The 15,789-nt window shown below is 53.9% G+C and overlaps 1 protein-coding gene across 1 annotated transcript in view; it reads right to left on the bottom strand.

Annotated features, from left to right (window-relative positions):
• Positions 1-12,609: 12,609 nt before the first annotated feature.
• The window catches only part of OTOF (otoferlin), a 106,132-nt gene continuing 102,952 nt past the window's right edge, over positions 12,610-15,789 (bottom strand). The window contains exons 43-46 of the mRNA XM_054383689.1: positions 15,301-15,542; positions 14,047-14,225; positions 13,807-13,907; positions 12,610-12,790 (exon numbers count right to left, since the gene is read on the bottom strand). Coding sequence (XP_054239664.1) covers positions 12,610-12,790; positions 13,807-13,907; positions 14,047-14,225; positions 15,301-15,542 — 703 coding nt within the window. The remainder of the gene's footprint in view (positions 12,791-13,806; positions 13,908-14,046; positions 14,226-15,300; positions 15,543-15,789) is intronic.

The raw sequence follows: 15,789 nt of genomic DNA on the forward strand, positions 1-15,789 counted from the left end.
CTAGGAGAGGAGGAAGAGAAGGTCGGCCTGCAGCCTGCAGAAGAACTGTAAATAACTGCTGCAAACCCCTGTAAATACTTCAGCCATCACCACAGATCCAAACCCATCCCCTGGACAGACAGCAGGGCAAAGTAGGCACGAGATCCGCTGCAGCCAGGGCGGGACTGGTGCGGGGCATCCCCGCTGATGCCAGCTTTTGGTTTTGGGTGGAACTGGACAAAGGGAGTAGCCTTTTGGGTCACTATTACTGTATATTAGACCAGCTGAATGTTCCCAGCAAAGCCTCAGACCCCAGCTCTTGCTCAGGTAAAGCTGGTTGAGGGATGCAAATGGCTTTACCTGAGCAAAACATCTTGACCCATCACCAAACCCAACATAACAGCTGATTCCTACCAGGTCTGGGGAGCACTGTGGTCATCAGGGGAGTTCCTGTCTGTCCCTCATCCTGTTGGACAGCTCTTGTGTTCTCCCACATTCTGTCCTGCCTTCCTGCCTTCACCTATTTGGGAAAAACTTGCACCTTCTTTTTAAGAGCAAAGAACGAACGACACACAAAGCTTCTGGTAATGCTCTGTTTGTGGGGGGGGAGCTTTGAAACTTAAGGCTCAGCCTCCTATCAAAGGCAGAAGGTGGCTTCTGCCTCCCTTGCACAAGCTGTGGCTGCCTGGGACCACGCCTAGACCACGCTCCTCTTTGTCCATGAGCGTTTTCCACCTGGGAGCGGGATCTGGGCTCTGATCAGCAGCAGGAGGTGGCTTACAGCAGCCTAACTCCCCCCTTTTTCTACCAGAACCAACATGCTGGTCCAGGTGGGCTCTGCAGGACGTACATGCTGCCTGAGCCTCCTCTCTTGCAGCAGCACGTGCAGGCCCATTGGGTGCCCTTTCCACGGCAGCAAACCCACTGCTCAAAGAAGCACCTTAATCAGTGTTATGTTGGTTGTGTGTGTGCTTTCAGAAGGCTCACAGGTGTGTGTTGTGTGTGTCTTGGGCAGGAGGGGTTCCTTTCCAAACACCACCTTGTCCCCAGCTGCTGCATGGCTCACCCAGGGCTGTATCTGTTTACTGTCCATTTGTAAAAGACACATTCTTATTGGTTGGGTTTTGTTGTTTTGTTTTGTTTTTTTTTTTTTAAACTTGTTTTTGTCACTGAGTCACAGTGGGGTGGTGAAGACTTGAATGCTGATTTTCTTTTCTCTTCACTTGATTTAATGAAGATCTCTTCACTTGATTTAATGAAGATCTGTGCTTGAATGAAGAGTGTAGCTTAAAGCCAGGCTCTGGAAAGGCTGCATCCGGAAGCGAACAAGCACAGCAGGTTGCCCGTATGTAAACCTACCGTGGGATCAAAGTTCCTTATCCACTGACTGTCCTGCAACGTGGTTCATAGAAGCTTGATCACAGAGTTTTCCTTCTGCAGGTGAAGTCTCCTGCTTTAGGAAACCTTCAGGCAGTGACTACTATTTAATGCTTTTCCTGTTATAAAATCTGTGAGACTTGAAATCCCAAGGCGAGCTCATGGGGCGTGTGGGGGGTGGGATGTGACTTTGGGGTGGAAAAGCCAGGAGAGGGAGCAAATGCTTCCCAGAGTTGACCTAGTAAAGTTGCTTGTTCATATCTATTTTACTGACAGAAGAAAATCAGCCCCAGTGTACAAATCATGGAATCACAGAATCGTTTTGGTTGCAAATGACCTTTACCACAGAGTCCCATCCATTAACCCAGCACTGCCAGGTCACCACTAAACCATCTCCTTGAGCACCACATCTACATGTGTGGCTTTAAAACCCTTCCAGGGATGGGGACTCCACCACTTCCTTGGGGGTTCCAGGGCTTGACAACCATTTCCATGAAGAAATAGTTCCTCATGTCCAACCCAAACCTCCCCTGGCACAACTTGAAGACACTTCCTCTTACGCTGTCGCTTGTTCCTTGGGAGAAGAGACCGACCCTGAAGAGGACAATGCTGACCTTGAATTCTTGACTCTTGCTCTTTAATGGAGTAGAATAATTATGAAGGGAGGTAAAATTAAGTTGTACTCACACAAGAGTTACAGGGAAGCTTAAACTGGGACATGATTACATCCATGGGACGTTTTCAGGTACCAAATTGGGCTGGCAGCACTGGCAAGGAATGGAGGTTGGATGATTTACTTTCTGGCAATGGAATCATCAACCCACAGAATGGTTTGTGTGGGAAGGGACCTTCAAAGATCATGTAGTCCAACCTCCCCCTGCACTGAGCTGGGGTGTCTTCAACTACATCAGGTCCTTGATGTGCTCAAAGGGCAAGGGAATACCTGAGCTGTTCCTTCAGGCTTTCAGCTGAGCTCTGGGGTCCTCTCCCATCTCTTCCCACCAGCATTGCTGGGCCCTGAGGACTGGGTCATCACTGATGCTGTGAGTTGTTGTCTGATCTTCCATCCTAGGCTGTCACTTTGTCTCCATAATATGCCATTTGTCTGTTGTCTGACCCAGCTTGGAGCTGACATGCTTCTGCTGCACCTACTGTACCCTAAAACCCCTCTTTGTGAAGTGACAGACATGGAAGCAGGGCTCCTGCTCTGAAATCCTGGGCAAATATTTGAGCTGTAGGAGAAACATCTCTCTTTCAAACTGGAACTGCTTCTTGTCTGCACAGGCTTTATCTCTGGAGAGTCTTGGATTTTTTGGTGCCTTAATTTATTGCACCTTGATGAAATTAGAAAATAATCTCCTTAAATGAGAGGTGGAAAACAGCTTGGGGCAGAGCAAGGAGAGAGCAGACCTGCTCTCAGCACACAGGCGGCTCTGCTTCTGACTCCTGCTGCTGTGAAGCTGTGTGTGTGTGTATCTCTTTGGGCAGTTAAAAAGTGATTTCTGCTCTCACCTTCTGGGAGGGGGATGGAAGAAAACAGCCCAAAGCATCTTGCCTTGGTGGGGTATGATATGTTGAGAAACAAATCATTTAATAATAATAATAATAATGGATTTAAGTCTTAAGAATAAATGTGTTCCTCTTGGCTGGCAGCATCTGAGGGTGGTTGTGTCGTGGTGTAGTTGCTTGCTGTGCTGTCTGGACTGTGAAGGAGCAGTGGGATGTGCTCCTGAGGATGGGAGAGGGTTGGGTGGCCAAGAAGGCCAGTGGCCATCTGGGGGAAATTGAGTGTGACCAGCAGGTCAAGGGCACTTCTTCTCCTCCTTTTCTTCTCTACCCCAGTGAGGCCACATGTGGAGTACTGGGTCTGGTTCTCCAGAGAGACAGGGAACTACTGGAGAGAGTCCAGTGGAGGCTACAAAGATGCTGAGGGGACTGGAGCATCTCTGAGGAGGAAAGGCTGAGAGACCTGGGATTGTTTAGCCTGGAGAAGAGACCAGGCTGTGCAGAGAGCCTGTGGAGTCTCCTCTGGATGGATTCCAAACCTGCCTGGATGCAGTCCTGGGCAACCTGCTCTAGGTGTCCCTGCTTTATGAAGGGGGTTGGATGATTCCCAGAGGTCTCTCCCAGCCCCTACTAAGATGAGATTCTGTGGGTACAGGCTGAGTAGGATGTGCAGTTGCTCCTCAGCTTCTGCTCTGTGGTTGAGAGCTGAGCTGTGGTGTTTCTTATCCAGGGATAGCATTGATCATACTTCCTTCATTCCTGATGGATGTGCTGAGTTGATTACAGGGCCTGTCTTGTGTTTGCTTAAATCCATTTTGCACATTTTATGTCAGTACAGAGGATTGCAGGAAAAGAACTGTCCAGGGATGGGTGCAGTTCTTCCAGACTTGCTGGGACCTCAATCTCCTGGTTGTGGGCTCCAGGAAGATGCTTACTCAGCAAGAAGTGGTGACCAATGCTTGCCGGGGTCTTTGCCATGCTGTGGCTCATCAGCCTGCACTGTAAGGCAGCTTTTGGGGGGGAATCTGGGACACACCAACCTGTCAGCACAGGACCCTGGGTAGATGAGGTGGAGAAGCAGATTTGCTTGCAGCCTGTTTCATCTCTGTCTTGTGGTTCATATCTGGAGGTCCAGGCTCCTAGTGCAGGAATTTGGGAACAGAGCTGAAGCTAAATTGCAGATTTTGGGGCATCCTGGGGTTTGGGTGAAAGTGGCTGTTACACTAAAAGCAGTGTTTTACAGATGTAAGCACTGCAGCTGACCTGGGTGGGCAGGAACACAAATCCAACCTAGCACCTGCATGCTGTGCTTCTGGCTCTTCCAACCTAGCACCTGCATGCTGTGCTTCTGGCTCCTCCAACCTAGCACAGCTGGCCATCCAGCACCTGCATGCTGTGCTTCTGGCACATCCAACCTAGCACCTGCAGCTGTGCTTCTGGCACTCCAACTAGCACTGTGCTTCTGGCCATCCAACCTAGCACCTGCATGCTGTGCTTCTGGCTCTTCCAACCTAGCACCTGCATGCTGTGCTTCTGGCTCCATCCAACCTAGCACCTGCATGCTGTGCTTCTGGCACATCCAACCTAGCACCTGCATGCTGTGCTTCTGGCTCATCCAACCTAGCACCTGCATGCTGTGCTTCTGGCTCCTCCAACCAAGCACCTGCATGCTGTGCTTCTGGCACATCCAACCTAGCACCTGCATGCTGTGCTTCTGGCACATCCAACCTAGCACCTGCATGCTGTGCTTCTGGCACATCCAACCAAGCACCTGCATGCTGTGCTTCTGGCACATCCAACCTAGCACCTGCATGCTGTGCTTCTGGCACATCCAACCTAGCACCTGCATGCTGTGCTTCTGGCACATCCAACCTAGCACCTGCATGCTGTGCTTCTGGCTCTTCCAACCTAGCACCTGCATGCTGTGCTTCTGGCTCCTCCAACCTAGCACCTGCATGCTGTGCTTCTGGCTCCTCCAACCTAGCACCTGCAAGCTGTGCTTCTGGCACATCCAACCTAGCACCTGCATGCTGTGCTTCTGGCACATCCAACCTAGCACCTGCATGCTGTGCTTCTGGCACATCCAACCTAGCACCTGCATGCTGTGCTTCTGGCTCCTCCAACCAAGCACCTGCATGCTGTGCTTCTGGCACATCCAACCTAGCACCTGCAAGCTGTGCTTCTGGCACATCCAACCTAGCACCTGCATGCTGTGCTTCTGGCTCCTCCAACCTAGCACCTGCAAGCTGTGCTTCTGGCACATCCAACCTAGCACCTGCATGCTGTGCTTCTGGCTCCTCCAACCTAGCACCTGCAAGCTGTGCTTCTGGCACATCCAACCTAGCACCTGCAAGCTGTGCTTCTGGCACATCCAACCTAGCACCTGCATGCTGTGCTTCTGGCTCCTCCAACCTAGCACCTGCAAGCTGTGCTTCTGGCACATCCAACCTAGCACCTGCATGCTGTGCTTCTGGCTCCTCCAACCTAGCACCTGCATGCTGTGCTTCTGGCACATCCAACCTAGCACCTGCATGCTGTGCTTCTGGCACATCCAACCTAGCACCTGCATGCTGTGCTTCTGGCTCTTCCAACCTAGCACCTGCATGCTGTGCTTCTGGCTCTTCCAACCTAGCACCTGCATGCTGTGCTTCTGGCACATCCAACCTAGCACCTGCATGCTGTGCTTCTGGCACATCCAACCAAGCACCTGCATGCTGTGCTTCTGGCTCTTCCAACCTAGCACCTGCATGCTGTGCTTCTGGCACATCCAACCTAGCACCTGCATGCTGTGCTTCTGGCTCTTCCAACCTAGCACCTGCATGCTGTGCTTCTGGCACATCCAACCAAGCACCTGCATGCTGTGCTTCTGGCACATCCAACCAAGCACCTGCATGCTGTGCTTCTGGCACATCCAACCTAGCACCTGCAAGCTGTGCTTCTGGCACATCCAACCTAGCACCTGCAAGCTGTGCTTCTGGCTCCTCCAACCTAGCACCTGCAAGCTGTGCTTCTGGCACATCCAACCTAGCACCTGCAAGCTGTGCTTCTGGCTCCTCCAACCTATCACCTGCATGCTGTGCTTCTGGCTCCTCCAACCTAGCACCTGCAAGCTGTGCTTCTGGCTCCTCCAACCTAGCACCTGCAAGCTGTGCTTCTGGCTCCTCCAACCTATCACCTGCAAGCTGTGCTTCTGGCTCCTCCAACCTAGCACCTGCATGCTGTGCTTCTGGCTCCTCCAACCTAGCACCTGCATGCTGTGCTTCTGGCACATCCAACCTAGCACCTGCATGCTGTGCTTCTGGCTCCTCCAACCTAGCACCTGCAAGCTGTGCTTCTGGCTCTTCCAACCTAGCACCTGCATGCTGTGCTTCTGGCTCCTCCAACCTAGCACCTGCATGCTGTGCTTCTGGCTCTTCCAACCTAGCACCTGCATGCTGTGCTTCTGGCTCCTCCAACCTAGCACCTGCATGCTGTGCTTCTGGCTCCTCCAACCTAGCACCTGCATGCTGTGCTTCTGGCTCTTCCAACCTAGCACCTGCATGCTGTGCTTCTGGCTCTTCCAACCTAGCACCTGCATGCTGTGCTTCTGGCACATCCAACCTAGCACCTGCATGCTGTGCTTCTGGCTCCTCCAACCTAGCACCTGCATGCTGTGCTTCTGGCTCCTCCAACCTAGCACCTGCATGCTGTGCTTCTGGCACATCCAACCTAGCACCTGCATGCTGTGCTTCTGGCACATCCAACCTAGCACCTGCATGCTGTGCTTCTGGCTCTTCCAACCTAGCACCTGCATGCTGTGCTTCTGGCTCTTCCAACCTAGCACCTGCATGCTGTGCTTCTGGCTCCTCCAACCTAGCACCTGCATGCTGTGCTTCTGGCTCCTCCAACCTAGCACCTGCATGCTGTGCTTCTGGCTCCTCCAACCTAGCACCTGCATGCTGTGCTTCTGGCACATCCAACCTAGCACCTGCATGCTGTGCTTCTGGCACATCCAACCTAGCACCTGCATGCTGTGCTTCTGGCACATCCAACCTAGCACCTGCATGCTGTGCTTCTGGCACATCCAACCTAGCACCTGCATGCTGTGCTTGGCACATCCAAGCACTGCATGCTGTGCTTCTGGCTCTTCCAACCTAGCACCTGCATGCTGTGCTTCTGGCTCTTCCAACCTAGCACCTGCATGCTGTGCTTCTGGCTCTTCCAACCTAGCACCTGCATGCTGTGCTTCTGGCACATCCAACCTAGCACCTGCATGCTGTGCTTCTGGCTCTTCCAACCTAGCACCTGCATGCTGTGCTTCTGGCTCCTCCAACCTAGCACCTGCATGCTGTGCTTCTGGCTCCTCCAACCGAGCACCTGCATGCTGTGCTTCTGGCTCTTCCAACCTAGCACCTGCATGCTGTGCTTCTGGCTCCTCCAACCTAGCACCTGCATGCTGTGCTTCTGGCTCTTCCAACCTAGCACCTGCATGCTGTGCTTCTGGCACATCCAACCTAGCACCTGCATGCTGTGCTTCTGGCTCCTCCAACCTAGCACCTGCATGCTGTGCTTCTGGCACATCCAACCTAGCACCTGCATGCTGTGCTTCTGGCTCTTCCAACCTAGCACCTGCATGCTGTGCTTCTGGCTCCTCCAACCTAGCACCTGCATGCTGTGCTTCTGGCTCCTCCAACCTAGCACCTGCATGCTGTGCTTCTGGCTCCTCCAACCTAGCACCTGCATGCTGTGCTTCTGGCTCCTCCAACCTAGCACCTGCATGCTGTGCTTCTGGCTCATTCCTTTTTCCACAGTGAACCCCTCTGAGGTTGGTCACTGTGTGGGGCTTGGCAGCAGTTTCTTCTCATAAACATCAGCCCCCTGATTCGGATGGCTTTGCCAGAGCTTGGGGAGCAGAATGGTGGACACATGAGCTGCTAACGCTCTGGAAACATACATTTAAGCTGCTTAAATAGAGCTGGCCTGGTGTTACCTTCTGGGTGAGCTTAGTACCTACAGTTCGTAGTCTGAGAGCTGTTTTGATCTCAGTCGGCTCAGTTCTGGCCAGGCTTGAACTCCTCTCCTCTGAGGGCATCTTCTGCTAGGCCTGGAAGGGCTCATGTGGTTGTAAACTTGACTTGTCCTCCTCCTGCCTACCTATTTCACCTTGCTGTGCTGTGCTGAAGCAGTGGCTGAGGTGATGTGGAGGCTGCTTTAGGTAGGTGACGATGGGTGCTATGCTGCCTGCTTCTGGAGGTCATTGATGTTTGTAGAAGACCCTTTGGACCATCCAGGTGTGGTCAGGCCTGGTTTAAGAGGTCTCTAGGCTGGTCTCAGGGAGCTGCTTCTCCAGGAGTGGAGGTTCTTGGTGAAACTTAATACTCCAAAGGTGGCAGTCATCTCAGCCAGTGGCATCTGTGGTGGCCTTTTGGTGGGAGCTGGTGCTGTGCTTCAAGATTCATTGATCAACATCTTCCACTCTGCTGCCCTCAGTGGTGTCTCAGGCTGACACTCAAGCTTTCAGCTGAAGCAGGTGCTGGGTTTGGTGGTGGCCCATGTTGTATTTGATGCCAGCCCCTCTGGAAGAGGAGGGTGGTGACTCCCAGGCTGGTTTAGACCCTGGACTTCTGTGTGAGTGCTGAAACTCTTCTCCAGCTGTAACCTGCACCTGAAGGCAAAGCAAGGCAGAGCATCAAGCCCAACCGCAGAGGTAGGGTGAATTGGGGCATTTGAGACTCAACTTTGAGAGCTGAGTGGTTTTACAGAGTCCCTGCTCTTAGGGCTCCTCCCAGTGGGAGCACAGGGAACTTCTCTATAACTCTTCAGAACCTCTTTGTGTCTATGTGGCTGTTTAGTTCTTCTGGGCAGGTGGGGAAGGAGTTGGTGATGCTGCCTCATCCTTCTGGAAACAAGCTTGGAGGCACTAACTGGAATCTGCAGCCCAGTCATCTGCCACTGACCTCCTGAGCAGTGGGGCTGCAGAGCCAGTGCTCTCTGCTGGGCCTAGGGCTGTGGGGACTATGAAATGATGCAAGGAAAGACACATTTGGTGCTCATGGAGAGGGGGGAGTAAGCCTTTTTGAGGAGCCTGGCTCTCCTGGGGTTCAGGGTGCTCTGCTGGGCTCCCTACTGGAGCTGAGTGAGCTCAGACTCTCTGCACAAAGTTGCCTCTAACAAGGATCAGATGAAGCAGCTTGGCTGTGAGCAGCTGTCCCAGCACTGCCACGATCCCAGGGGTGGTCACTTCCCCAGAGCCCTGTGGCTGCGAGTTTCAGTACTGCAGGGGGTTTGAGTTCCAGGCTGAGAAATGCTATTGCTGAAAGGGGGTGTTTGGGTGTGGGTTTTGGTGGTTTTGTGTGTGTGTGTGTGTTAAAGTTCAGTGAAGAATAAATTTTTCCAAGACTTTTAATGGTGTTTGTCTTGGTTTTTTGCCTTCCTGCAGAGCTGAGAGCCCAGGGTAAGGATCCAGGTTGGGGCAGTGGTGGCACACGTGGTGGTGAAGAAGCAGCTCCCCTGCTGCTACTCCTGTGTGGGCTTGAAGGGAGTGTGCAGTGAGATGGCTTCCTCCTTGCTGGCTGTTCCTTGGCAGTGAGGTGGGTGGGAGGGGGTCAGCAGCAGTACTGGGAGGCTGTGGGTTACAGCTGTGGGGTGGGTAAGTGGCAGCAACTGTGTGGCCAGCAGGACTAGGGCAGGGGTCAGCCCCTTGTACTCAGCACTGGTGAGGCTGCACCTTGAACCCTGGGTTGAGTTTTGGGCCCCTCACTCCATCAAGGACATAGAGGTGCTGGAGCATGGCCAGAGAAGGGCAGCAAAGCTGGTGAAGGGTCTAGAGCACAAGTCTTGTGAGGAGCAGCTGAGAGACCTGGGGTTGTTGAGCCTGGGGAAAAGGAAGCTTAGGAGAGACCTTCTTGCTCCCTACAACTCACTGAAGGGAGGTGGGTGTCAGTCTGTTCTCCCAGACAAGAGACAATAGGACAAGAGGAAATGGCTGCAAATTGTGCCAGGTGAGGTTTAAGCTGGATGTGAGGAACAATTTCTTCCCCAAAAGGTTTGTCTTAAGACCTGGAAAAGGCTGCCAAGGGTAGTGCTGGAGTCCCCATCCCTGTGTAGATGTGGTGTTGAAGGACATGGCTTAGTGGTGACCTGGCAGTGCTGGGTTAAGGCTTGAACCATTCCATGATTGTAAATAAAGGTGTGGGGTGGATGGTGCTGCTGGAGCAGGAGCCTTGCTCTCCTCACTGTGAAACAGCCCCAGGAGCCAGTTCCCTCCCCAGGGGAAGGGGTTGCTTTGCCTCCTGCAGCGCCCTGGGGCACCGCCAGCCTCCCTGCCGTGGGACATCCCAGCAGACGTGGGCTCTGCCCTACTGCAGACCTACCTGAGCTGCTGCAGGGTGTCTGGAACCCTTGGGCTGTGCCACTGACCCAGCCCTCTCCAAATCTGTGGCAGCTTGGCTTTGGCCAGGCCACCTTTAGCCTACCACTGCAGGATGTGGGTGAGCAGCCAGCGTGGCAATGGGCAGGAGAACCTCAGGACAGTGTGTGGGACATGAAGGTAAGGTAGAGATGGAGCTTCCATGGCTGAAGCTGACATGGGAGCAGTGGAGAAGGCTGAAGGCTGGTAGCAAGGCCTTGAGGAGAGCCCCGAGAGCCCTGCAGCCTCTTCCCATGTCTCAGGGCAGACGCTTCCTCTGGGCTAAAGCCAAGGTGCATTTAAACGCTGCCTCGCCCTGCAGCAGCTGTCTGGATGGCATCTAAGAGGATTGTTGTGGTAGGTGTAATGGACTTAAGGGATTGTCATAACAATGGGGCCTGGGCAGCACACCGTGTGCCTGCCGAGGTCACTGCATCATCACTTAGCCGAGGGCAAGAGGGGCAAGAGCTGTACCTGCTGTGGGCACCACAGCTCCTTGCCACTCAGATCTGTCCAGCCATGGTCCCAGCTGCTCTCCCTGCAGTGGTGCCCTGATGCTGTGGGGAAGGCATAGTCCCACTCAGAAGCTCCTCACACATCCATGAGAGGGCATCATAGTTCAAAACCAGGGGAGGTCCCAGGCACCCTCCCAGGGTCTCTGCCAACACTATCCTCTGCCAGGGCATCCAAAAATCTGGGTGCTGCAATCTGGAGGTGCAGGAACCAGCCACATGGCACGTTGGCCCACCTTTGGACTTGCTGTACAGGACAGTGAGGCCAAGTGCTGATAAGACCTGGGGCTGCAAGAACTCTGAGTCCATCCTGCTGTGGGTGAGTGACCTACATGGACAGGGAAGGTAGATCTTGATGGTCCTGTCTCATGTCCAGATAGCTGCAGCTCTGGAGGAGACAGAAAGCAACCTTCTCAGGCTCTACAACTTCCTAAGAGGAGATTGGGTCAGGTGGGGATTGGTCTCTTTTCCCAAGGAACAAGCAACAGGACAACAGGAAGTGGCTTCAAGGAGTACCAGAGGAGGCTTAAGTTGGACATAAGGCTCAGTTTCTTCCCCAAAAGAGTTGACAAACCCTGCAACAAGCTGACCAGGGCAGTGGTGGAGTCCCCATCCCTGGAGGGATTTAAAAGCCCTGTTAGCTGTGGTGCTGAGGGAAGTGTTCAGTGGTGATCTATCAGGGCTGGGTTAATGGTTGGACTTGAATTTGAAGGTCTCTTCCAACCTCAATGACTCTGTGATTCTGATTCTATGATAGTGAGAGATGTGGTGACCTTCTGTTTTTTGTTTTGGCACAGAGGTGCTGGAATGCCCACATGCACCTGAGGGACATGGAAACTGGGAAGAGGCAGCACAAAAAGAGGCTGTGACTGGGAAGCAGCAGGGCAGGAGGAGGGAAGGAGGGAAGGGCTCATCTTGAATATCAGCCAGGGATGAGCAGACTCCTCACACTGGTGAGACCTTGGTGAAGAACCCAGAAGCGAAACCAATTTTTATTGATCGATGCAAACAGTAGCATCCTAAAAATGTCCCCCAGGAGCTCATTGGTCTGATGAGGATCTTGCACACTTGAAGCTGAGAAAGGTGTCCTCTTCACCAGCTGAGTGTTGCAGGGAGCTGAGAAAGACTTCAGCCACAAGTCATAGCAACCCAAACACAGTAAACCGAGAATGGAGAAGCCCCAGGGAGTTCACATTGTGCTGGTGAACCTGGCTCCCTGTCAGCCCCCAGCTATGAACAGCCACCACCACCTCTGGGTCAGTAACAGTAGGAAGGTGTTTGAGCTGATGGACATTACCCTGCCTCTGCCAGAGCCAGGGGGAGGGGAAGGGGAAGGGCAGGACCTGCCCATTGTGGCTGCTGGGGCACTTGGTGTCCTCGGTGGTGGGATGGGCCCCTGCACCAAGGGACAGTGGCCTCCAGAGCTGGGAGTGGAGCAAGGACAGTGCTGATAGTTGGGACAGATACTGGGTGCCAGTCCCACACTGGTGGGGCTGGTGTGTCCCCAGCTGACCCAGATCCCTGCTTTATCCTTGTTTCTGAATGTTCCTCCCGGGAGCCTGCTGTGGCTTCAGCGCTGCAGCCCCAGGTCTCCCTCCCCTTCCCCTGGGGCTGAGCTCCCTGGGAGAACATTGGCCACAGCCCCAGTGGGAAAAGGGCTCTGAGACCCCCAGCGTGGGTGGGATTGACACCATCCTCCAGACCCATTTCTCTGGGACTAAAAGCCATGAATTGGACCCACAGAGAAAGAATGCAGAAGAGGAGGTCCAGCAGCAGATGTCCCCTGAAACTTCTGAGAAGAGAGGAGAAGGGCATGGGGCTGGGGACAGAGAGGGAAGCTCCCATGGTTCATGCTCCCAGCAGCTTCTTGACCATGTAGCCTGGCATGCTGTAGAGGAAGAGGGCCACCATGATGAGGAGCAACAGGGCCAGCACGATTTTGATGATGAGCCACTTGTAGCGCGTGCAGATGAGGTACTTGATGGACTTGAGAGGGTTCAGGAACCAGATGAAGGACGTGTCCGGGCGGCTGCAGGGGAGGCAAATACCTGTTGTCAGTGCCATGGAGAAGAGCATGGCAGGCACTGAGCAGAAGGAGAGGCAGGATCTCCTTCCCTACAGCAATGCCTCATCATTCTCGAGAGCAGACAAGCACCTGACCCAGGGCTGAGATGCCAACTAAAGCCACAGAGAAAGGGCTTTCCACGAGGCACAGCCTGGGCTGGAGAGTCCTTTAGCTGCTGTGGGAAGTGGAGGGCAAAACAGCCAAAGGATGGTTTATGTCCTAATTTCCTTTGATTCAAACCTGTCAAGCCCTGGTCCCACACCCCACCTCCGTCCCCCTTCTGCAGGGGGATGCCTGCACAGAGTGAAAGGAGGACCACAGAGGAAGTGTGGACAAGAGGAGTCAGCATGATGTGTGCCAGACAGTACTGAGCAGGTTTAAGAGGGAGCATGAGGATTACAGCCAAAGCTGCAATTTCCCTCACAGGGAAGAAGCTTTTCCTCCTGTTCAGTTGGAAGCTCCTGTGCTCCAGCTTGTGCCAGTTGCCCCTTGTTTGTCATTTGGCACTGCTGAAAAGGGTCTGGCCCCACCCTCTTGCCCTCCACCCTTCAGCTGTTGGTCAGCATTTGGAAGATTCCTTCTCAGTCTGTTCCATGCTAAACAGACTCTGATCTCTCAGTCTTTCCCCCTCACAGAGATGTTCCAGTCCCCTCAGCATCTTTGTAGCCTCTGCTGGACTCTCTCCAGCAGCTCCCTGTCTCTCTTGAGCTGGGGAGCCCAGACCTGCACCTAGTATCCCAGATGTGTGCTCCCTAGGGCAGAGTAGAGAGGGAGAAGAACCTCCCTCAGCTTGCTGGCCACACACTTCTGAATGCACCCCAGGAGACTGTTGGCCTTCTTGGCCACAAGGCCACATTGCTGGCTTGTTGTGAACCTGTCCACCAGCACTCCCAGGCAGTTCCTTGGTCTCTCCCAGGGACAACCCCACAGCATCTCCTCGAAGCCCCAGTGCCTGCTGCAGTGTGAGGCTTTCTACTCACTTAGGTTTCTCCAGTGGGTCAGGCTCATTGCGAGCCAGCCCAGCAGGGGACTTCTCGGCCTCCTCTGCCGTCAGAAGGTGCAGTTCAGCCTCCACTTTCCCCTGCAGAGAGCAGAGTTGTGCTGAGATCAAGGCACTGCTCCCCACCTCAGCCCCCCAGGACATGGGGCAGAGGGGAGACCTGAGGGAACAGAGACAAGTGCAGGGGCTTGCAGTTCCCCTCACTTTCCCCCATGCTTACAGTGACCTCCAGCTCATCATTCTCATCTCTGGCCACAAATGGCCACCAGCCCTTGACTCGCTTCTGCTTGAAGATGGAGACCATGGGCAGCTCTGCTTCGTTGGTCACCATCTCCAGGGTGCACTGCTTCGACGTCTTGGCTCCCCGCGGGAAGCGGTTCAGGTCCAGCTCTATGGCTCCTGGCGGGAAAAAAGGCAGCATAGAATCATGGAATCAACCAGGTTGGAAGAGACCTCCAAGATCATCCACTCCAACCTATCACCCAGCCCTAAGCAATCAACCAGACCATGGCACCAAGTGCCTCATCCAGGCTTCCCTTGAACATCTCCAGGGACAGTGACTCCACCACCTCCCGGGCAGCCCATTCCAATGGGCAATCTCTCTCTCTGTGAAGAACTTCCTCCTAATATCCAGCCTATACCTCCCCTGGCACAACTTGAGACTGTGTCCTCTTGTTCTGCTGCTGGTTGCCTGGGAGAAGAGACCAACCCCCACCAGGGTTCAACCTCCCTTCAGGTAGTTGTAGACAGCAATGAGGTCACCCCTGAGCCTTCTCTTCTCCAGGCTAAACACCCCCAGCTCCCTCAGCTGCTCCTCATAGGGTTTGTGTTCCAGGTCCCTCACCAGCTTCGTTGCCCTTCTCTGGACACGTTCCAGTACCTCAACATCTCTCTTGAATTGAGGAGCCCAGAACTGGACACAGGACTCAAGGTGTGGCCTGACCAGTGCTGAGTGCAGGGGAAGAATAACCTCCCTTGTCCTGCTGGCTACACTATTCCTGACACAGGCCAGGATGCCATTGGCTCTCCTGGCCACCTGGGCACACTGCTGGCTCATGTTCAGCCTACTATCAACCATCACTCCCAGGTCCCTTTCTGCCTGGCTGCTCTCCAGCCACTCTGGATGTTGCCACCCTCTAGCTGCTGAGTCTTTGGCTGGAGGTGGGCTGGGCCAGCATCTCCTGCCCTGGAGAGCAGCTTTGAGCCAGTTCTAGGAACCAAAAAGCTGAGACCTTTGGTACAGGAGCAGCCTTTGAACAGCAGCAGTGGAGATAAGGGCTCTCCTCCTACCTGCTCTTACCAGCAGTATCTACAGGGAGTGTGTAGGATGTTATTGACTGGAGGAGCAGTGCTGCACTTTCAGGTTCTGGTCCTGTATAGGCTTTGTCTGATCCCACACTGCTCCTCCCTTCTCATCCAGCCATGGGCTCCCTCCCTGCTCACTGCCCCTCAGCTCTGTGGACCCTCCACTCACCGAGGAAATCATCAGCTGAGAAGTGGTCAGCATCCCACACCTGCAGCGTGAGACGAGCTGGGATCTTGTACTCTGTCTCATCCCAGGAGAACATGGACTCCTTCTTGGAGATGACAATCTTCTCCTCAGCCATCAGGTAGTCAAAGGGGAAGATGTAGCGCCAGTTGAAGTTGCCCTCACCAGTGAGTGAGTGGTAGTGGACATCTGTGTCTTGCTTGTCCTCCTGCTGACCCTTCAGCCACCTGCAGAGCCCAGAGAAGAGGGGTGGCACATGTCACAGGAGGGAGGAGGGGGCACAGGACAATCCTATCCCTGCAGCCAGTATCTCCAGGAGAGTCTGGAAAGACCTAAAAGGTGTGAGCATTGGGCTGGGGCTGCAGCAGCATCTTCAAGGGGAAGAAATGGCACAGAAGTAAGAAAGCCCTAGAAGGAACAGGGAGGTTTGAGAACAAGAAGTGCAAGAGGGTCTCCAGGGGTCTCTATCTGAGC

The sequence above is a fragment of the Indicator indicator genome, chromosome 9 (genome assembly GCF_027791375.1).
Source record: "Indicator indicator isolate 239-I01 chromosome 9, UM_Iind_1.1, whole genome shotgun sequence".
Lineage (NCBI taxonomy): Eukaryota > Metazoa > Chordata > Aves > Piciformes > Indicatoridae > Indicator > Indicator indicator.